We start from the raw sequence: 24,470 nt of genomic DNA, 5'->3' as shown, positions 1-24,470 counted from the left end.
GTTTTTTTTTTAGTCCGAAACTTATTTTTAAAAATAACAACAAAGTTTTTCTTCTTTTTAAATATATTTTACTTGATAAAAAAGGTTTTTAAAAAAGTAAAAAAACAAACTTATCACTACTTATATCAATATTTGATGGAAAAAATGTTTTTTATTTGATTATTAACTTCTTTTTTTTTATTGAGAATCAAATTTCACGACAAATGTTTTAATTTCAAAGGGATTAATTTTAATGATAAATTGTTCATTATTTTTCATTTTTTCATTGCGTTTTGTTCTAAATTGCAATTGTTGAACAAATATTTCGTCAATGGGAATATTATCACTATTAGTGATTTTATATTTAACTTTTGTTTTATTTGATAATAAATTTTCATCACGAGTGAAATTTTCTTCAGTTTCATTAGTTCTCCATTTGATAATATTCACATCATCAAGCCATTGATTTCCAGAAAGATTCGTTTCTCGTACTGATGTTACTTTTAATGTTGAGAATAAATCCTGAAATTAATACAATTCACGTTGAATTTTTAATTTATAAAATGTTTTAAAAATTATTTAAAAACTTTATTTGATATACAATATCACTAATAAGAATGATTATTTAATTTATTTTTCAAACCCAACTATATATGTATAGTTATTTTTACCTAATAAATTAATAAAAATAAAACTATTTTATTAATTTTTTTTTTAAATCAATTTTTTAAACTAAGAAATTTATATTTAAAGCATCACAAAATTCAAATTGGAATTATTAAATTAACATTTTTTTTTATTAATGTGTCACCTTAATGTTAATTTTCACTGGCTGTGAATATTTTGAAGATTCATCAACTTCAAAAATGTGTTCTAATCTTAATAGTACGCTTTTATCTTTCCAAGGTTCTAATGTTAATATGCGAATATTTTGAGGCAAAACTGTATTAAGACTGCTTTCCTGTGAAATAAAAGTTTATTTTTTTTATTTTATTTACGCATTTATTATTAATTTATTCTTTTTTATTAGAATAAATTTACTGTTAAGGACAATATAACTGCAATGATTGAAATCATTTTCTGACTCCAAAAGACATCAATTATTAAATTATTATTATTATCAATTAATTATTTAACATTTTTAAATTTATTTGATTTATCTATTTATTTAATTGATAATTAATATGTTTTTTTCAAAAAGTTTTTTTTTCCAAATTAGTAAATTATTATTAAAAAGAATATTATATCATAAAAATTAAATAAGTAAATAATATATTGTATAAATAAATAAATAAAAATAATAAAATAGATAAAATTATTATCATTATATTGTTACTAACTTGCATTTTGAAATTTGCTCTCCACTGATCAAAGGAAACGTCTTGAAGAGGAGTAATGAATATCCAAGGTTTTAGGGACAATTGTAGAGCTTGAGTTTTTTCATCCAAAGCTGAGTTTTCACTAATTTCATCAAAAAATATAACGTGTTGACCTCTGACAACTAAACCTTTTCCAAAAGCCTCTTCATTGAGAGGCTCTTCAACTCCAAAACCATCATCCCTTAACAATCTTCGATGTAACTATAAAAAACAAAATTCTTTTATCTTTTTGTACTCATCTACGAAAAAGATTTCCATGATTTTTTCGAATTTTTTTTGTGAAACCATTTATGAGATATGAATTTGTCAAAATCTGAAATTTTTTTTTAATGCTCATCACTTTAAAAAAAATCCTTATTAAATAATTTTTTATTTATTAGAATTAAGCAAGACACCAAAAAAGTTAAGATTTCTATAAAATTGGTTATAGTCTGACGATTGAAATATAATTTACTACATTTTTGAAATATAAAAATGAAAAAATTTTATTTTTAAAATTGTTTGTGTCCTCGATTATTTTGAAAAATTAAAAAAAACTATTCTTTTTACAAAAATTTTGATTTTGGTCAAGCCGTACAGGGATAAAATTTTTCGGAAATTTTTAAAAATGTTCAATATTTAGAATTTTTTTTAAAATACCTCTAATTTTTTTTTTGATACTACGTTTATTAGCATAAAGTTTAGGATAAACGGTTTTTAAAGAAATAATTTTTTGCCTAAAAAATATTTCTGTTAGTTTTTATTAATCAACAAATTATAAAAAAAATAATTTTTTAGGTAAACTACACAGAAAATTAAAAGGTATTAAAATAAGCTGCAACGCTTATTATTTTAATCCAATTTTGATTATTTTAATACTAAAATGGATTAAAATAAGCAAAATTGGGTTAAAATAATAAGCGTTGCAGCTTATTTTAATGCCTTTTAATTTTCTGTGTAAAAATCGTTGATCATAAACGTTGTGTACTTCAGCGCATCGTCGTTTATTTTATATTTTAATGAGCTGATTACAAAAGGCAGTGAAAATATCCGCAAATTTTATTTTCATGCTGTAAAACATAAAAAAAAGTCAAAATTCATGATTTCTTTTTACGTTTTTTTGGGTAAACTAAGCAAAATTTTCAAAAAAAATTTTAATACACTTTTAGAAAATTTTGCATATTTTATATGCATATATACCTACGTATAGTATCAAGAAAATGAGAAGTATTTACACTGAAAAAAAAGTTAATTGAATCAAGTTAATGCATTTATACTTGAGGTACTTTACTTGAAACAAGACAATATTTTCTTATTGGAAGAAATTTATTTTCTTGAGTCAAGTAATTTTGAGCATTGAGCAATGTTCTTGAAATATAAGAAAATATGAGTTTCATACAAGTAAATATATTTTACTGATTCAAGCGAAATGTTTTACTTATGCGTCAAGAACAGAAAAAGAATTGAGTCAAGAATATTATTTTCTCATGTCAAGTGATTTACGTTGAGTATTTTATTTTCTTGGGTCAAATCGTTTTGTTGTTTTCTTGAAAACGACTTTTTACTTAATCTAATACTCATATAGTCTTGATCCAAGAAAATGGAAAGATTAATAGAAATAAATACTTGTTTCAACTTGATTAAAATTTATATTGTTTGAATTAAACATTAATCAATCCAAGTGTTTAATATACTTTAAGCATTAATTCAATTTCTAGAAATAATATTACTCAGATAACATTCATGCGTCTCACGTTAGTCGCATGTCAGGCGTCGCATTTTATGTCTGAATTAATGCACCTTAATTGCGTGCATTGAATTCGCATATTGGTGTCACAAAATGCGTCACATTTGAGAGTTCACATGTGTACATGTAATGCCGGCAGTTACGTGCTCTTAAGTCGCTTGTATCTCTCATAACGTGTGTCGCATTTTCGTGCACGCATAAAAGTACCTTTATTACATTCATGTGAGTGGTGCTTTATAGATGCATTTCGTGCGTGCTGTAATGTATGTGGAGTGAGCGTTAGTCTGTCAAGTGTCAGCGTCAGTATAGATTGTGCAGTCAGTGGATCAACACTTCAATTTGTTGTGAAACAATAAGTGCAACTTTTTTTATTCATTAAATCTAAACATTAAAATTTATAATATTAATAAATATCATGTTACTGAAATAGTATTTTAAATATTTTTTATTTTATTAAAGAGTGTCGTCCACTATCTTATTATTTTGTTCAGGTCCAATTACCTTTTCACAAGCACAGTAGAGTCCATTGATATTTGGACTTGCGCAGTAGGGTTAATTAAACTTTTCACATATCAACCCTACTGCGCATGTGAAAAATTCAATTTATCCTACTGCGCATGTCTAAAGTGCATTTAACCCTACTGCGCAAGTTTAAAGATCAACAGATTTTACTGCGCATGTCTCAAGTGCACTCAGCACTACTGCGCATGTAAAAAATTCAATTAACTCTACTGCGCAACTCTAAATATCTATAGATTCTACTGCGCATGTGACAACTTTAATTGACCTTACTGCGCATGTCTAAAGTGCACTCTACCCTACTGCGCATGTGAAAAGTTCAATTGACCCTACTGCGCATGTCTGAAATGCATTTAAGCCCACTGCGCAAGTTTAAAGATAACGGATTCTACGGCGCATGTGAAACCTTTAATTGATCTCACTGTGCATGTCTAAAGTGCAATCTACTCTACTGCGCATTTTTAGAAAAGATTTAACAGGAGTATCATTCAAATGTCTGTCTGTCTGAACGTGTGTGCGCTTTTTTGATGCCCTCATTTTGCGCGCACTTTCGTGAAGTCGCATAAAATGCGAGGCGTATGTACCTCCATGGAGGACACATCTGCGTGCTTATGTGCATTCACCAAGGGAGGGTAACTCGCACGTCATGAGTTACTTTTGCTGTCAATTTGAACTGACTATTGCTATCTGGGTATATTATCTTAAATGAAATAATTTATTTTTTCAGTTGAAATAGTGATATAATCTTGAATGAAATCATTCATATACATTTTTGGAAATTTTTTAAAATTTTGAAAAAAAAATTTTCCACACGTTATGGGACCAAACTCAAAATTGTAGACGAAAAAGCTTTTTATTTAAAATAATGAAAAGAACGAAAAAAAAAATTTTAAATATAATTTTTATATTAATAAAATGTATTTAACCGAATAAATGTTTTTTTATTTACTGAAAATATTTGTAAGTGATGATTTTATTAAAATTAAATAATTCTTTTACCATTAATTCCAATTCGCCATCCTGAAGACTTGTGCCTCCTTGAGATCTATCAGTAAAAACACTGAGTTTTAATTCACTTTCCGATTGTTCTTGTTGTTGTAGTAGAGAAATTTTTGTTGTAATTGGATAGTAATTTGATGAAATTGCCTCGTCGAATGTTTGATTCCAAGTGGGCCTGAAATTTCTTTTACGTCTTATCGTTTGCCGTCCATTACTATCGGTGTAAAATATTTCTTTGGATTTTAAATCCGTCGTGTACCTCGTCACTATTTCTCGGCCAACATTATCTCTAAGATGATAAACATTTTTTTTTTATTAAACTCTATATTTTAATAAAAATAAAAATAATTTTTTTTTTATTAAAACTATTTATATTAATTTTTATAATTTTACTTACGACACATCAATTGGTCCAATGAGCCAATTAAATTCAATTTTTTTTTGTCCATTGTAAACTCGAATAATTTGACTAATCCAATCATTGATTTTAACTTGAATTTCCTCAACTAAAGGACCTGTGGAAAAATATAGAATTAAAAAAAAAATTTGAAGTAAAATAAAATTTAATAATTGTGTTTTAAATTTATAAAAATTTAACAAATTAATTTAATTTTAATCATTAAAAAATAATATTAATTTATAATTAATTGTTTAAAATTATTATTTTTTTTTATTAAAAAATCAATTAAAAATAGTATGACCTTTAAATATTTTAAAGCTTCCAATAAAATCGAAGGATTTAGCAGTTGTATTTTCTTTTGGCCGAAAAACATAGGCACCAGAGTTTCTTCGCAGAAAATTAATTTCTTTATTTTGCTCAGCTTCATAGAAAGAAAATGATTGCATGAAATTGAGATTTTTCTTTAATTTCGATAATACATGGACGTGTCCTTTTTTGTCTACTGAAATATTATACATCTGAAAAATGTAAATTAAATTATATCTATGAATTTTTCTTTTTTTCATTTTCAAATAATACATCTTTACCCTTATAATTACACCATTCCAGGGGCTATTATGCTCATTGACAGTTTTTTATGAATAAAGTTTTTTTAAAAAAATATATTCAAATATGCCGCTTAATGTAAATATGGGACATATGAATTTCCCATAAAAAATTAATGTTTCTAATTTTCAATTGAAAATAATTTTATTAGATAAATTTTTTTAGACGAATTTTATTATTCGAATTAGCATACTAATGGTAAAAAATTATCGACTTACAAAAACCTACATTGCCGACTAATGATAAAAAAATTACCGACCTACAGGAATCTACATTCTCGACTGTTGGTAAAATGAAGATATAAAAAATTACCGACTTACAAAAATTTACTTGTCTGACGAAGGGTAAAATGAAAAATATAAAAAAATTATCGACCTGCAGGAATCTACTTTGCCGACTGATGGTACAATGAAACATTCCGACTTGCATTAATCTAACTTTCCAAAATGATAGCCAATAATTTTTTATATCTATATTTTACTATCAGTCGACAAAGTAGATATCTTCATGTCGGTAATTTTTATATCTACATTTTGCCATCAGTCGACAAGGTAGATTCCTGCAAGAAGATTTATATTTACATTTTACGATCAGTCGACAAAGTAGATTCATGTAAGTCGGTAATTTTTTATATCTTCATGTTACCATCAGTCGGTCATATAGATTCCTGTAAATAGGTTATTTTTTTATTTACCATCTGTAGGCAATGTAGGTTCTTGCAAGTCGGTAACTTTTATATTTTTATATTCTCTATCCCAAAATGTTAATTTTGGTAAAAATTTGAAAGTTTACGGTCGCATTTTATGTGGTTTAATCTCACATGGCCTTAAATAGAAAACAGGTCTAATATGCAGAGAATATTCATGCGTCCCGTATGATGACCCGGTTAATGGAATACAAAAAAAAATAAATAAATAAAAAAAAATATAAATATAAAATGAAAAAATAAATTATTCTTACATCACCACCCATAGAGTTAGAAATTTCGTTATCGAAAATATTCGAATTTGATGAACTTTGGCTGATGTGAAAAGACTGAAATCCTAGTGGCGGTATGCCAACAGCATAAAATATTAATTCATATTTGGCTGCACTCAGACGACCCGGTATATTTATCACTTCCAATGGAATTGGTATCACTTGATTTACAATTTTAGTGCCTAAATAAAAAATAAAAAAACCTTGATGAGAATGTAATATTTATAAAAAAATAAATTATTTTTAATGAAATTTAAAAAAAAAAAAAATTACATTACCTAAATAATCAATGACTGTGTAAGAAGTGTTTGTTACAGGTAATCTCACATAAGTTGTGAGGGGTTGACTCGTCGGATTATATAAAGTAATGACAAAAATTTCATTTTCCTCAGTATATTGACAAGAACTGATATTTAATAGAAGACAAGAGTGAAAATTAGTTGACGTTTCATTGTCATTCTTTTTCTTATTCAACCATTTTCTGTATTATTAAATCAAAATTACACATTTATCAAATTTTTTTTGTACCAATTTTAATTATATTTGTGTAAAAATAATAATAAAAAAAAAATGAATTATTGTAAAATAATTTTCAAAATACCTTAGAGCACTAATTGCAATTTCTTCACCACCTTTAATGCTGTGATGCAAAATACGAGCATAATCATTGGCAACGTGTTGTTGTTCAGTGCCGGCAACTGCATCATGATGTTGTAAAATTCCCATTGCTTCGCGAAATTTGTCCAATTCATTATTTAAAGGAACAATACTATTTATTACAGAAAGTTGCTTTACGACCTGTATAATTAAAAATTCTTTTCTAAAATCAATTTTCTATTTTTTAATATAGTAAAAAGTACAACTTAAAAAATATTTTGAACTTTAAAGAAATTAAATTTCATTTATAAATTAAAAATTTATTTCTTTTATTTAAATATATAAATTATTAAATTTATTAATAAAAATATTCAAAAATGATTATATAACTTATTTTAAGGCCAGGTCCAAGTGAGGCAGCGCCATCTACAATGAAACTAGAATTTTTGAATAAATTTTCAACAGCCTTTTCTTGAAAACAAGAAGGTAAAATGCTTTTTCCTTTATGCACGGAGAAAAAGAAAAAGTAATTTTTATTACTTTCAGAGTAAAACTGGACCAACTCGAAGTTTCTGCGCATCTCTGGCAATTTTTACTCCAAAAATAGTAAAATTTATTATTTCTGTAGTAAATTTTACTGTTTCCGTAGTAAGTTTTACTATTTCTAGAGTAAATTTTACTATTTTTGGAGTAAAAATTGCCAGAGATGCGCAGAAACTTCGAGTTGGTCCAGTTTTACTCTGAAAGTAGTAAAAGTTACTTTATAAAAGAAATCTTTTTTCTCCGTGTGGATAATTGATTATTAGCAAGATATACACCAGCTAAAACTTTTTTTGAGTTAAAATAATAAAAAAAATTTCATGTCAATAAATTAAATATGAGCACTTTTTTCACAAAAACTGTAACAGTACTTTCTCAGAAATTACAATCAAAAATGCAATTTCCATTTGGAAAATTAATAAACGCTAAAAAATACACGACCTAAGATTCACGAATCACGAAAATAACAAAAAAAAAAGTTTTTTAACATAACATATTTTACTCATTATGACAGCCGTTTGGCAGGTTATGTATGTCACCAGACGTTTCGCGGTTTTGCCGAAAGGAGGAGATTGGCGCTGTTGCTAACCACCTGAAATACATAATCTACCAAAGGGCTGTCACAATCAGTAAAGCAGTATCAATATGTTAAATATTTAATAAAATTTTTTTTTTGTTATTTTCGTGATTGGTAAATCTTAGGTGGTGTATTTTTTAGTGTTTATTAATTTTCCAAATGGAAATTGCATTTTTGATTGTAATTTTTGAGAAAGTACTGTTACAGTTTTTGTGAAAAAAGTGCTCATATTTAATTTATCGACATGAAATTTTTTTCATTATTTTAACTCAAAAAAAGTTTTAGCTGGTATATATCTTGCCAATAATCAATTATCCATAAAGGAAAAAGCATTTTACCATCTTGTTTTCAAGAAAAGGCTGTTGAAAATTTTCCAAAATTTTAGTATCGATGTAGATGGTGCTGCCTCACTTGGACCTGGCCTTAAGTCTCATTTAATACCAAAAATAAAATTTATTTACATTTCATAATTAAAAAAAAAAAACCCATGCCAATTATACCATTGAGAAATAAAGTTATCTGTTTGAGAAATTCTGACCCAAAATAAAAGAAAAAAAAAATTGTTTTTAAAATTTAAACACATGTTTCTTTAAATTTTCAAAAATTCATTAAAATGTATGATTTATTTTGTTTTTTTTTTCTTTTTTTGAATAGAAAAAAAATGAAATTGCTATTTACCTGTAAGAAATTATTTCCGAGCCTTTCAAAAAATTTGAGAGTCGGTCTTGAGGTGAAATATCCTGTCCAATATGAATGTGAATCACTTCCATATGGGAAAAAGTCATCATCTTTTGTTGACCATGTTTTATTAAAATCATTTACTGCTTTAATATAGCACGATGGTGTTGAGTAAAAAATATTGAAATCCGTACTGTTTCGAAGATTAATGTATCTAAAAACAAAAAAAGAATCCAATAAATAAAAAAAGTACAATAAAATATATAACTCATCAAAAAAATTAAAAAGCAATAAATTTACAATAATGTGTTTTTAAAAAAAAATCAAATATAAATTTCCATACAAAAAGTCGGAGAAAATAAATAATATTAATAATAATAATAATAATAATAATAAAAACTTATGTTTATAAAAATTCATTTTAATAGAAAATTGTAAAATAATTTTTGTAAAAATAATTTTCTTTAAATCATTTTGTTTAAATTCTATAATTTTTATCGAAATTTTTATTAAAAACAACCTTCTACACTTAGTCGGCAAAGAAGAAGAGACAAAAAAAATTATGATTTACCTCTGTTGATAATGTAGAAATCTACTTTACCAACAGTCGGTAAAGAAGAAACAACCTTCTACAACTTACTTAATAATTTTTTCTAAATTAACGAACCAGGCACGTGCAATTTGATAATTAAAATCCTCTCCCATGGTAAGAATAATATTATTCGTCATGTAAGATTTAGCCTGAATTTGACAAAATGCTAAAAATATTTCCATCTGTAATTTATTTTTTTTCAATTTCAATAATTTTTATCATTACAACCAACAACATAAAAAATTATCTAGAAATTTTTGAATGAAACGTAACTGATAAAATTTATAAAAAAAAAATAATTGTAATATTTATATTTTATGTAAATAAATAAATTAATTAAAATGCATATAGAAATGATAATTATAAATTGTAAAACTTACTCTCATATCCATATTATAATCAGGACTATCAGGATCGTCTATTAATGGTTCGTCGTCACAAACAATGTCAAAACAAAATCCAGAAGGTGCTTTGTAAAAATTGTACAGAACCGACGTAAATAAATTAGCCTTATTTCCTAAAAAAAAAAAAAAAAAATCATTATATAATTTTTAATGTGATTTGAAATTTTTTTTTTAACGAAATTAAAAAAAAGTATTATTTTTTTTCTTACAATCGCGAATTTTCATACATCGAAATTTTTATTATAATCAATTTTTCATTTATTAACATGACCTTATTTTTGTTTAACACAATTTTTATATACATTTTAGTAAAATATTTATTTAGAAGAAATTACAATTTAATAAAATTATCATTTAGCCGCGAATTTTGTAATAAAAGTATTTCTATTTCACCGTTTCATTATTTGTCAAAATTTTTGCAAAAAGTAAATTTTAAATTTAATTATATGCAAAATTCAGATAAATAAAATTCTATCATTGTTAAATAAAATGTAATAAATAAGGTTGACAATTGTCCAAAATTAAAAATAAAGTTAAATAAAAATTTAGTTAAATATGAAATCGAACAAAAAAAATATTATTTGATTGAAATTCTGTTAAATAGAAAATTCGGCTAAATAAAAAAAAATGCTCTCAAATAAAAATTCTGTTAAATATAAATTCAATAAAATAAAACTCAATAAAAAAAAATTTATTTAAAGAAAAATTATCTTCTTATTATAGTATAATAGTTTACACACCTAAACTTGGATTACTTTTCCAAATAAATTCCGTCATTTTATTTTCCAATCGTTGTGATTTGTCTTTATAATCCAATCGACCAATCAATAAACCATCATATCCCATTTGTGCAAAAATAGAAGCTTGTTCACGTGAATGGCCAAAAGGATCGATTTGCCAACCGATTTTTGGTCGTCCACATTCTCCAAATGTGTCATTAAGGCGTCTAAATTTTATTAAAATAAAAATATTTAATTTGTCTATTATCCATTAAATCTATATTTAAATCAAATATATATATTTACTGGACTCGCATTACCACCAGTAGGTAAATCGTATTTTTGTTTTTCTTCTTTACCGACTGTTGGTAAAGTAGATTTCTACATTATCAACAGAGGTAAATCATAATTTTTTTTTGGTCTCTTCTTCTTTGCCGACTATTGACAAAGTAGATTTTTACATTACCAAACAGTAGGTAAATCATAATTTTATTTCTTACTGATGGTAATGCTAATTCCTATTTAATCAGTTGTTGGTTAATCGTACATTATTGTTACTATTTTTTTTTTAAATTCTTTACTTTTCTTAAGAATTATCAGCAGTTGATAAATCGTTAATATTACAAAGTATTGTATATTAAATTAAATAAAATAGAAAATTAAAAAAAAAATGTTTTTCATTAATCTAAAAATTATTTAAATTAAATTTACTTAAGGCCCAATGTGAATTGATCGATAATTGATTGATAATGAGTGACAGCCTCATCATTCATGCTCCATGCTCCTCCAATGAATTCTAATCTCCCTTCATTAATTAAATTTCTTACTATCTGTTTCACATTGTTATTCTGTTGTTGCCACCATTTCCAGAAAAATGCTGTTTCCACGTAAATAAATCTATTTTAATAAAATGGAAAAAACAAATTTAATTAATAAAAAAAAAAAAAATACAAATTAATTTATGTAAATATAATGAAATTAGAGAGATATTAGTAAGAAATTTTTTACCTTCTTTCGGGATTTTCTTTTAATGCTTCAATTACCGAGTCTAAGATATATTGAACACTTGCCAATTGTATTTTAGGGCGACCTTTATTATAAAAGAAATCACTTTTTCATTTACTGCTCTATTTTATTATTCTTATTATTATTTGCTCTATTTATATTATAAATAAAAAAAAATTAAGTAAATAAATTATAATTAATTTCATTAAAATATTAATAAAATTAATTATCAAATTATTCAATTAGTTAAGAAGTACTTTAAACAAATATTTTTTTAAAATATAAAAAAAAACATAGTACTAAAATTGTAAAATAATTTTGTGCAATAATTGTACAATTTTTAAAAAATAATAATATAAGAAAATAAAGATATTATGATCACCTCCATAATAATACTGATCAACTGTTTTCAACCATCCAACATCGTCGTGTGTATGTGCTACCAAATGGATATTGAGTTTTTTGGGATCTACTTTTGGACATGACTAAACAAAAAAAAATATATAATTTTTTTATAATTCAACATTTTATATTGTTAATTTTTTTGATTTTTTATATGAAAATACAATTTCATAATTTTATTTTCTCTAAATAATTAAATAAAAATTTTATTTTACATATTAAATTGATTTTAATATTAAAATTTATTTTCAATTAACATATTTACCAAATAATTTTTGAAAATTTATTATTACAAATAATAATTGATAAAACTAAATTAAATTTTAATTAATGTAACTAAATCAGAAGCAATGAAGAAATTTTTATTTGTACCATAAAAATTAGATGATTGAATTTAATTAATAAAATTTAACACCTATAAATTGTAATAAATATTAATTTAATAATTATAATTAATTAATAATTATTTAATATTACTTGATATCCACAAGTCGTTGGTCCCTCACGTTCACTGTTGGTAACGTAAAAAGCCTTCAATGGAATTACAAGGTGAACAACTAGAAATATTGAAAGAAACCAAAAGACGAATCCTCCCATCATCACTGGGAATCTTTTCGACGAATATAAATGTTCTTCTATAACGAAGATCTTTATACATTCTGTATTCAACCAAACATACAAATAATAATAAAAAAAGAGCAAAAACTTCTCTGAGCCTTCTTTCTGAACAGCAAGCGTGTAAATTGTATTTCTGTTGCTGATCAACAGGCGTATTTCGACAATTTTTAAAAATTAAATTAAAAAATAGAAAATTGCAAATAAATTTAAAAAAATAAAGTAAACAATAAAATTGAAAATAAAAAATTAAAATTGTTTTCTTTTGTATAAAAAAAAATTCTATTCTTGTTTAAAACAAAAAACGATTATCGGCTTAAATATTTATTTTACTTTACAGGCATTACACAATATGTCTCATTAATAATTGTCGCAAGTACAATTATAAATCTCGAGAGCTCCGAGAATAATATTTATATAATTTATACATTTAAAATTTTTAAGTTAGTTATACATCAGTCTCAAATTATGATTGTCACACAATTTGCGACGAGCGATTAACAAAAAAAAAAATTTTTTTTTTCGACACAATTAAAATCGTATACATAATATTGTAGATAGGAAATAATAAAACAAAATGCAATATTGACAAACTAATGAAAGCAAAAAGAGAAAATATTTATATATATATATAGAAATTGATTCAGAAGACCATAGTAAATTACAATCTAAATGAAATATATATATATATATATTTTTTTATTGTAACTCAAAAAAAAACTCAATGATAAATATCGTAAAAATTGATTATCTGGTTTCGATCACTGTAGGTATATATGGTTTTGTAGAAAATTATCTTTCAATTTTTCACTACGATGGAAATTCTGTTGGACTTTTTCTTAAGGGTCACAAAATGTTTATCTTCTTATTAAACATGTTATTTTTCTTTATTCTTCTTTGATCTGAAAAAAATGATTGATAGTTAAAAAAATGAGTTTCCGAAATTTTTTCAAAAGGACAAAAATATTTGTTTCTCTAATTATTTTTTTTTCTCTTAAAGCCAGGTCCAAATGAGGCAGCGCCATCTATATTGAAACTAAAATTTTGGAAAATTACCAACAGCCTTTTCTTGAAAACAAGAAGGTAAAATGCTTTTTTCTTTATGGATAATTGATTATCAGCAAGAAATACACCAGCTAAAACTTTTTTTGGGTTAAAATGATGAAAAAAATTTCATGTCAATAAATTAAATATGAGCACTTTTTTCACAAAAACTGTAACAGTACTTTCTCAGAAATTACAATCAAAAATGCAATTTCCATTTGGAAAATTAATAAACGCTAAAAAATACACGACCTAAGATTTACCAATCACGAAAATAACAAAAAAAACAGTTTTAACATAACATATTTTACTCATTATGACAGCCGTTTGGCAGGTTATGTATGTCACCAGACGTTTCGCGGTTTTGCCGAAAGGAGGAGATTGGCGCTGTTGCTAACCACCTGAAATACATAATCTACCAAAGGGCTGTCACAATCAGTAAAGCCGTATCAATATGTTAAATATTTAATAAAATTTTTTTTTCTTATTTTCGTGATTGGTAAATCTTAGGTCGTGTATTTTTTAGCGTTTATTAATTTTCCAAATGGAAATTGCATTTTTGATTGTAATTTCTGAGAAAGTACTGTTACAGTTTTTGTGAAAAAAGTGCTCATATTTAATTTATTGACATGAAATTTTTTTCATCATTTTAACCCAAAAAAAGTTTTAGCTGGAGTATTTCTTGCTGATAATCAATTATCCATAAAGGAAAAATCATTTTACCTTCTTGTTTTCAAGAAAAGGCTGTTGGTAATTTTCCAAAATTTTAGTTTCAATATAGATGGCGCTGCCTCATTTGGACCTGGCCTTAAATATTAAAATAAATTTTTTTCATGAATATCAGTTTCGATAGCTTTTTTGATGGTTTTTCGATTGGTAATATGCATATGTATTTGAAAAGAAAATTTTTTTAAACAAAAAAAAAAAATGAAATTCCAAAATGAATTAAATTTTTTTTTAGATGAAAGGTATAATTTTTTTTTTTTTAACGAAAGCTGAGGATTTTTTCTATATATGTAGTTAAAAAATTGGGACTAGAATATTTAAATATTAATAATTAACATTTTTTGCTTTTTTTACCATTTCTGGCTATTTTTGGTCATTTTTTTTACTATTTTTTAATATTTAAACATTTTAGTCCCACTTTTTTTAATAAAAAAAAAAAAAAAAAAATTGTTCTGATATTCTTTTATACGCCCTTTCGATTGGTAAAATGCATTATTGAAAAAGATGATTTCAAGAAACAAGGAAACTTTTTCTTCAAAAAAATCGACTGATTATATTCTTATGTTTATAATCTTTACGTCATAATTGTTTATAAACATGTCGAATTGATAAGCATATGAATTGATGTTATTATATTTTTTCAACAATTTTTAAATTAAGATATATAAGAATTAATAATATAAATTGAAGATTTTATTATTTAATTATTAATTAATAATTTCTAATATTTAATTATTAATTAATAATTTTTAATATTTAAATGTTAATTATACTTGCCTTTTATAAAAATTATGATCCATAGGAACTTTCATAAGCAGAAAGTTTGACGACACAGGCGAAGGAAATTTATTTAGCGTAGCAGACACTTAAAATTATACGAAACGGGAAAACATACCGTGTCATACGAAAACAAAAAAAAAAAAAAAAGAAAGAAAAAAAACAAATCGTATGACTAAAAATCAGAATAGACCAGCTTTTCCGGTGGCTTTTCAAATTTAATTGGTCGATAAAAGGAAAGTGATTGATCCCAACCACGAGGTGCTGTATTATAGTTGGCTAAATTCTGATAACTTGATATCTTTGGACCCTGGTAGATACTTTCATATAATTTACCACCTAAAATCATAAAAAAGTAACAAATTTTAAAATTAACTCTCACATTACATATAATTACATATAATAAAAAATTTTTTTTCAATTTCCAAAAAAAAAAGTTGATTGAAAATCATTTGTTCCTAAAGACAATATAGTGAAAGAAACAAAAAAAAACTAATAAAATTTTAATTACAATATTTTTTGGAAATAAAAAAATTACACATGTGTAAAAATAGTTGATATAGTAACAATTACCACAGTAACGATTACCACACGGCAAACAAATATCCAAACGACTCACATCAAACGCAACAGCGCTTGCGTTACTATAACTCTCTCATTGGTAGAAAAAGGCGCTCTAATTTAAAATAATTTAATATTAGAAAACATTTAGAAAACAGTAAAAAAAAAAATAATTAAGTGAAAAATTTATTATTTTCAAATTTAGTTACAATACATTTAATCAAAATTAATTTTTATCCATTATTTTCAGTTTAATATTCAGTATAAGAATAACTTTGCTAAAATATCGTCAGGTATTTGACATAACCTCAAAAAACCTGAAAATTCCTTATTAAAATTTTAAAATTAAGAAAAATTCGAATCTTTAAATCTTACCGTGACTATTAAATGTATATGGTGTCGTTGAAGTCAAAATTTGAGGTCTAGGGTAAAAGGTACAGTGACCGACACCCAGACAGTGAACGACACCTGCTATTAAAAACGATAATAACTATAAAAATAATAATATTTAATTAAATATCACTAGTAAATTAATTAATATACAATATTTAAAAACTTATACAGTTTATACAAAATTTTATATGTTTATATTTTCCTCAATATTTAATACTTTCTAGAAAACTAACCTCAAAAAATTTGCTTTATTGATTACAAATTTTATAAATATGAAAAAATTGTTAAATAATTATATTTTAAAAGCAACTTTTTTTGTACATTAAGTCTGAATAATAAAATTTATGATAATACTAATAAATATCATGTTACTTAAATAGAAGTTTAAATATTTTTTATTTTATTAAAGGGTGTCGTTCACTGTTTTCATGCCATACATTTTTAAATTAATATTATAAACTCTTATCAAAGTGTTTTTTAATTTTAAACTTGTGTACTATAAATTTTAACCCAAATCTTTTATTTAAAATTTATTTTATAACTAAATCTTTAATAAATTACGATAAAATGTCATTTAAAGTTGAAAGTTTGCCCAGGGTGTCGGTCACTGTACCCCTTACCCTATTTAACCCCATCACGTCAGGTTTTTGACATAACCTCGAAAAAGTTCCGAAATTTTAAAATCAAGATAAATTCTGATTTATAAGTCTTTATCATGTCTACTTTATGTTTTTGGGGTCGCTGAAATCTAAATCAAAAAATTACACGTGTAATTACACGTGTATATTTGGCCACATGTAATTACACATGTAATTCGTACTTGAAATTTGAAAGTTATTTTTCAAAAAATTCCACGTATAATAGATACTTACTATTACACGTGTAATGGTGTAATAGATACTTTAAAACTTTTTGGAAATTTCAAGAATTGTTACACGTCGAACTACATTTGAATAGTGAATTTCGAAAAGGGCTCAACTCTGAAAACCGTAAGTGTCATTTTCGCTATCAAATTGTTATGCGAAAATGACACTTACGTTTTTACAAGTTGAGCCCTTTTCGAAATTCACGATTCATTTGTAATTGATATTTCTCGAATATTTTATAAAATTTACACTTGTGATAACACATGTAATTTACACTTTGAAACTTTTTTTTGAACTTTTAAGAATTTGCTACACGTGGAACTATACTTGTAATAGATACTTTGATATATCACAATTCACAAATATTTTAAAAACTTTTTACATGTGTAATTCATGCTTTGCTATTTTTCGAAAATTTTATGAATATTTTACACGTGTAACAATTTCTTGAAATTTCAAAAAAGTTTCAAAGAATGAATTACACGTGTAATTACATATATGTAAAAAGTTTATAATATATTCAAGAAATAACAAAGTATAAAATAAACGTGCAGTTCTACGTGTAACAATTCTTGGAATTTCAAAAAAGTTTCAAAGTATGAATTACATATGAAATTACATGTGTAAAAAGTTTATAAAATATTTAAGAAATATCAAAGTATAAAATACACGTGTAATTACACGTGTAATAACACTTGAAATTTTAAAAAGTTTCAAATAAATTACACATGTAATTACATGTGTAAAAAGTTTATAAAATATTCAAGAAATATTAAAGAATCAAATACACGTGTAATTACACGTGTGACAATTCTTGATATATTAAAAAAGTTTAATTACACGTGTTAAAGTTTTTAAATTATTTTAGAAATATCAAAGTATCAAATACACGTGTAATAAAATCTTGAAATTTAAAATAATTTTAAAGTATTAATTACACATGTGTAAAAAGTTTATAGTAGTTACACGTGTAACAAAATTCATGAAATTTTAGAAAAGTTTCAAATTATGAATTACATGTGTAAATTTGATAAAATATTCGAGAAATATCAAAGTATCAATTACAAGTGTAGTTCGACGTGTAACAATTCTTGATATTTCAAAAAAGTTTTAAAGTCTCTATTACACGTGTAATTATACGTGGAATGTTTTGAAAAATAACTAGCAAATTCCAAGTACTAATTACATGTGTAATTACATGTGTAATTTTTTTGATAGGGATATATTTAACCCCATCAAGTCAGCCTCACAGAAAATTAAAAGGCATTAAAATAAGCTACAACGCTTATTATTTTAATCCAATTTTGCTTATTTTAATCCATTTTGGTATTAAAATAAGTAAAATTGGATTAAAATAATAAGCGTTGCAGCTTATTTTAATGCCTTTTAATTTTCTGTGCTTTTAACATAACATAAAAAACAAGTTGTAAATTCAGATGTTCATTACATGAACATTTTGCATCCTATTTACGATCAGCAAAAAAATTTGCTTCCTCCTGGAAGAAGCATTAACATTGAAATAAACATACAAAAATAATATAATAATAATATAAACATTTAAGTACCTATACAATTGAGTTAAATTTAATGAATTAATGGAAGTTAAAAAATCAAAAATTCACATTTTAGCTGAAATTTCTAAAAATTAATGAAAAATAATATATAATTTATAATTTATTTACAATTATATCGTTTGGTTTCAATGCAAGGAACACAATTATTTTATATTTAAACTTGAATTTAAATAAATACAAATTTTTTTTAGCAAAAATGGGAATTTTTTATTTTTTAACTTTCATTAATTTATTAAATTTACCTCAAATGTATACTTTATATATATACCAATCGATTCGTTTTCATGCAAGAAATACAATTATTTCATATATGAACTTCAATTTTAAAAATCACAAAATTTTATTGTCAAAATGTGAATTTTTGATTTTTTAACTTTCATTAATTCTTTAAATTTAAATTGAAACTACCTATACTTTATATATACCAATCGATTTGTCTTGACGTAAGAAATATGATTTTATTATATATAACCTTAAATTTTTCTATTTAAAAATTTTTTCGATTAAAAAAAAAATTTTGGAAAAAAGACGATAAAATTTTTTTTTTTTGGTATTTTTTAAAATCCTTTGGTCATAGATTTGAGATATTAATATGAGCCTACCAAATTTTATCTAAATCCATTAAAACCTGTTAAAGTTATCGTCTAAACAAAAAAGGGATCCACACACATACATACATACATCCGGACAATTGATCAGGATCTCATATAACATGTTTCTATATAGAAAAAAATTTGTTTCCGCCACTTTGAAAATTTTTATAAACGAAAGGACTACAAAACTTCCTCCACGAGGAAGCAAAACATTTAAAATTTCAAAGAACCCCGCACCATTTACATGAGAATTTGGGGACTGGTGAAATTTTCTGCAACTTTGAACTTTTGTAGTTTTTGACCTCCTGAACAAAAAATGTAATGGCAAAATTCCAAAAAATGGACAGATTTTTTAAAAATTGAGGTTTAAGTTTAAAAAATAGTGTTAAAAGCGAAAAAAATTCAAAAATGAGTAAAACCAAAACAACTTAACAAACTTTCTTAAAACTCGTTAAAAAATAATTTTTAAACCTTTTTTCGCGTCCGGTATTTTAAATTTTGAAAAACTATCATCGAATTCGTAATTAGCGACCCCGAAAACCCCCGAGTAACAAGATTTAAGGGAATTCAATGTATTTTAAAAAATCGTCGGCCATTTTGGATCCGACATTTTGGATTTTCAAAAATTGACATCGAATTCGTAATGAGCTACCCTGAAAACCCTCGAGTAGCGAGTTTTAAGACAGTTTGTTTACTTCTTTTGGTTTTACTTATTTTTGAATTTTTTCCGCTTGTAACACTATTTTTTAAACTTAAACCTCAATTTTTAAAAAATCTGTCCATTTTTTTGAATTTTGCAATTTACATTTTTTGTTCAGGAGGTCAAAAACTACCTACAAAATTATAAAGTTGCAGAAAATTTCACCGGACCCCAAATTCCCATGTAAATGGTGCGGAGTTCTTTTGTGATTTTTTCAAGGTTAATGTCAAAATCACGACGTGATGGGGTTAAATAATAACTTCAGATTTGTTTTCAGCGACACCAAATATATAAAATAGTCGCACGGTAAGACTTATATAGATTCGAATTTTTCTTGATTTTAAAATTTTAAGGACGAATATTGAGGTTATGTCAAATACCTAACGTGATGAGGTTAAACTGACTTTAGATTCGGTTTCCACGACTCCAAAAACATAAAATAGTCATTGTTTAACCTTGAGCTCAGAACATAAATTTCTTTTGTGTGCCTGTGTTATAATTGATTATTCCCATTTAATAATAATCTTAAATTAATTTTGATTAAAAAACATAACATAAAAAGAATAAATTGTTTTTTTAATGTTTTCTAAACCTTTTTGTTATATTAATGGGATTTTAAATTAAGAGCGCTTTTTTCTACCAATGAGAGAGTTTTAGTAGCGCAAGCGCAGTTGTGTTTAGTAAAGGTCGTTGGCATGGCAACCGTTGCCAATCGTCAGATATTGCACTAAATTTTATTGACATTTAGCCAATGTTTAATTAATAATATCTCTACAATTTTCAATCATTGTATCTATTCAAAAGAAAAAGAAAAAAAAATGATTTAAGCCAAAAAGCAAAAGCAAAGCAAGCGGATGATATATAAAGCCATGCAATTAACTTGCCATCATCAACGTTTAAGCCACTAATGCCAAATTCACAGTCAGCTGAGACAAGATTATTGACAACTGGCGTGTTCCTCAAATGTTTAATTGTATCCAAAATATCGTCCTGTGTGCCAACCATGGCAAGTACTCTTGGTTTTCTCGCCTCCTGAATTTCCGTCTCAATTTCAATATATTCACTGGAGCCATTTATAATTAATGTTTCCTCATGATCCTCTGAATCCATAATTTGTCGACGATAATATTCATCAACCATTGACATTGATGCACTTCTATTGCCAGCGGGTATTCGTTGAAAATCGTTCTCACAAATTGGCTTACGATCTTCAAATTGATAATAATTCATAGGCGACAATGAATCGTCCAATGATTCATCGTCCAAATCCTCAGTCGATAAATAACCGTTACTATGACAAGAATCAAGGCTCTCCCTTTCAAAAATTTCGTCCTCTCTATCCGATAACCTACAACAAACTTCGTATTTGCTTGGTACTGATGTTGTCTCGAAAAAACGTGAAATATCGTTATTGAACGTTTTATTTTGTCTACTGATAGGAATTACTTTTTGACTCAATTGCTTGTATTGTAAAACAGGTCGGCATGTTTTTTCAAATTCTTGAATTAATTGTTTCACGGGAACCGGTGTATAATCACTCTCCTCACTGTCCGTTAATTGATGATCCTGATTTCCGTTTCTAAAATTGTTTCTAATTAAATTACCATTTGTCTCAATAGTGTGATGATTAGTTGATTTTGAATGATACTTTGAATTTGAATAATATTTTGATTTTGAATTTGAATTATAATGGGAATTGGAATTTGGTCGTGAATTATAGGTGGAATTTGAACTTGGTCTTGATTGATAATTGGAATTATTTTTCACATAATTATTTCCATTGACAGTGGATTTTGAATAATGATGTGAATTGAAATTTGATTTAGAACTATTTGAATTGCCATTTGATTTTAAATGATGTTGATGATGAGAATTTGATTTTGAACCATTAGAAATGCCATTTGATTTTGAATGATTTGAATTTGATTTCAAATGTTTCGATGAATTTGAATGATGATTAGAATTGGAATTGGAAAAGGTTGTTTTATAGCGATTGCTGCGATGCCCGTTAGTAGTGGCACGTGAACGGTCCTCGTTTTTGAAGGACATTCGTTTGGATTTTTCCAAAAATTGGTCACAATCTTCGTGAGGAAGTTCCGGGTCTGTACCGACAGCCACTTCACGAAGATAAATTTTCTTCACTTCGGTGGTTGTTCTGTTCACCCCGTTCTCTAGATTGTTATTGGCTCGAGTTTGTCGATCCTGGCCTGCAATTGGTTTTTCTTTGGTTTTTCTTTTACAACAAAGCTGTGATGATTATTAGATCGAACACAAATATTATTGTTTTTTTTTTTTTCAAAAATTGACAACTAATGTTAATTACAGTAAAATTAGTTTCAACTTGATTGAAATATATATAATTTCATTATATGGGCAATTCTCCAAAATTTTAATGAATTATATAAAAAACGAACGTTTTTAAATTAATGAATTAATATTCAAAGGCGGAAAATTTTTATCGTCGGAATTTTCAATTAAATTAATTTAATAATAATTATTATTGAAATATAAATGTTTATAAAACAATATAAAGAGTGGACTTTTTATTTTCAACGTTATCAGGAAATTAAAGAAAAAAACAAAACAGTATATTTTTCTCATTATCAAGTAAACAAAATAGAAAAAGACTGCGTATTTTTATTAAATTGGATGTCGTAGCACGTGATGATTTTAGTATTTCTTTGACTTTAAATAGAGACCCTAACATAACCTCAAAACTGAAAAATGTTTTTTAATACAAACAAAAATTTAATCAAAAATTCATTTCAAAAAAATTTTACAAGATCTAGTTATACACTTTTTGGATAAAAGAAAAAAATAAAATGTTAAAATAAAATGTTAAATGTTAACTCAACATAATTTTTTCCGAAAAGTGTATACAACTAAATCTTCTAAAATTGTTTGATATTATTTTTTATTAAATTTTTGTTTGCATTAAAAACCGTTTTTCAGTTTTGAGGTTATGTCTACATTCTCCTTATAGTGAATCTACCATTAGGCATTTTATGAAGCAGGTGCGAAGCAAAAAAAAAAAATTCTCCCTCGAAAATGACCAGTTTCTGGAGAATCACCTATATAAAAAAAATTTTTAATTTCAAATAAAATATAAATTGATTAAATAAAAGTAAATTAAAATTAGTGAAAAAATTAATAAAATCAAATTTAAAATGTAATAAATTGTAATGAAAAATTGAACTTTGTTATTCCAGAGAAAGAATGTTTGTTATACCTAAAAAAAAAAACTTAATTAAAAGAAATTATTCAAAAAATTAAAAAAAATGGTTAGAAATTAATAAATTGGGAAAATAATTACGAGTTTAGAATTTAGAAAAAAGTTTCAAGAATTATTAAATGAAGAAAAATTTAATGATTATGATTTTTGGATTTTACTTTTTATGTGAAATTCTTGAAAAATGATAAATATTCACGCACTTAATAAATCACCTGACGTTAATTAGTGTCACACTTGTACTGCAGAAAGCAATTGCCAATGACTAAATGGTTCAAGAGTTGTTGGCTCTTTAACTCGTACGATGACCGTATTATAAATACGGTATTTGGGCTAAGCTAACTATACATATATATATAAAACTCACTCAATTCAAATAGAACTCAATAAAATCTAATCAAAAAATAAAATTAATCAAATGTTTAATTATAATTTTAATGTATTTTAATTATATTTTAATAAAATTTGAATTTTTCGAATACAAAATATTGATTATATATATTTTTTAATTTTGAATAGAGTAAAACTATGTAATATATGTTATTTAAAAAAAGTTCACTAAATTTTGTCAATTAGCTTTAATTATTCTGCTATACCCAGAGAAATGATTTATTTGAATTAAATAAAATTTATTTGACTTAAATAAAAAAAGATATTTGTCTCAGAGCCTACTAAACTTTTATTTGTTTCAAATAAAATGTTTTATTTTAATTCGTATATTTAAATTAAATATATTTTTTATTTGATTCAAATAAATTTCTTATTTGTTACAAATATATTTATATTTAGGACAAATAAAAAAAATTGTTAATGTCAATAAATAATGGTAATGCCTCCTGCAGTACGCAGGCGCGTACTGTAGTGCTTGGTATGTTGAGTGTTTTCGGCGTACCAGCAGATTATAATGCGATTTACAATCTGCACTGCTCATTGTTCTAAACTATACGTGACAGACACGAAACAAAATTAATGTGAGATTTATCAAAAGAATTGTTATGACGAATGCATACAAAAAAAATTTACAGGAATTTTCATTCCATATGCAAATTACACTTTTGAGGTTATGTTCTTCGACAAACCAAATAAAAACTTTTTTAAAAAAGATAATATATGATTAATATTCAATTAATTTTTCCATTAAATTTAAAAAATTGTTAACCAAGTTTCTATTGTGTTTATCAATTTAAAAATATAAAAAATACTGAAAGTTACGAATGCCTCGTGTTAAAATCGTGTTTGAATAGACGACTGCACGATAAATTCACACCATCGCGGCGGAGATCTGCAGACGA

At 25.1% G+C, this 24,470-nt stretch overlaps 2 protein-coding genes across 6 annotated transcripts in view; both read right to left on the bottom strand.

Annotated features, from left to right (window-relative positions):
* Positions 1 to 48: 48 nt before the first annotated feature.
* On the bottom strand, positions 49 to 12,803 carry LOC127284115 (lysosomal alpha-mannosidase-like). Its single transcript, XM_051309411.1, has 17 exons — positions 12,578 to 12,803; positions 12,081 to 12,183; positions 11,702 to 11,783; positions 11,405 to 11,590; positions 10,715 to 10,920; positions 9,951 to 10,087; positions 9,619 to 9,752; positions 8,979 to 9,192; positions 7,188 to 7,384; positions 6,865 to 7,067; positions 6,569 to 6,768; positions 5,304 to 5,520; positions 5,000 to 5,117; positions 4,603 to 4,891; positions 1,320 to 1,559; positions 791 to 940; positions 49 to 501 (listed from the first exon to the last, which is right to left on the bottom strand). Exons 1-17 carry the CDS (start codon positions 12,698 to 12,700, stop codon positions 178 to 180), a joined length of 3,123 nt encoding a protein of 1,040 aa, XP_051165368.1. The 5' UTR covers positions 12,701 to 12,803; the 3' UTR covers positions 49 to 177.
* A 2,459-nt stretch (positions 12,804 to 15,262) lies between these two features.
* Positions 15,263 to 24,470, bottom strand: part of LOC127284116 (putative uncharacterized protein DDB_G0282133) — a 62,506-nt gene continuing 53,298 nt past the window's right edge. For all 5 annotated transcript variants that reach the window (XM_051309417.1, XM_051309414.1, XM_051309416.1 and 2 more), the window contains exons 9-10: positions 20,834 to 22,156; positions 15,263 to 15,601 (exon numbers count right to left, since the gene is read on the bottom strand). In XM_051309417.1, the coding sequence (XP_051165374.1) occupies positions 15,438 to 15,601; positions 20,834 to 22,156 (1,487 nt within the window). In that variant the 3' untranslated portion in view covers positions 15,263 to 15,437. The remainder of the gene's footprint in view (positions 15,602 to 20,833; positions 22,157 to 24,470) is intronic.

The sequence above is a fragment of the Leptopilina boulardi genome, unplaced genomic scaffold (assembly GCF_019393585.1).
Source record: "Leptopilina boulardi isolate dan_hultmark-lab unplaced genomic scaffold, ZJU_Lbou_2.1 LbouV2_318, whole genome shotgun sequence".
Classification (NCBI taxonomy): domain Eukaryota; kingdom Metazoa; phylum Arthropoda; class Insecta; order Hymenoptera; family Figitidae; genus Leptopilina; species Leptopilina boulardi.
Note: the sequence above shows the minus strand (reverse complement) of the source record. Positions and strands in the feature narration are given on the sequence as shown.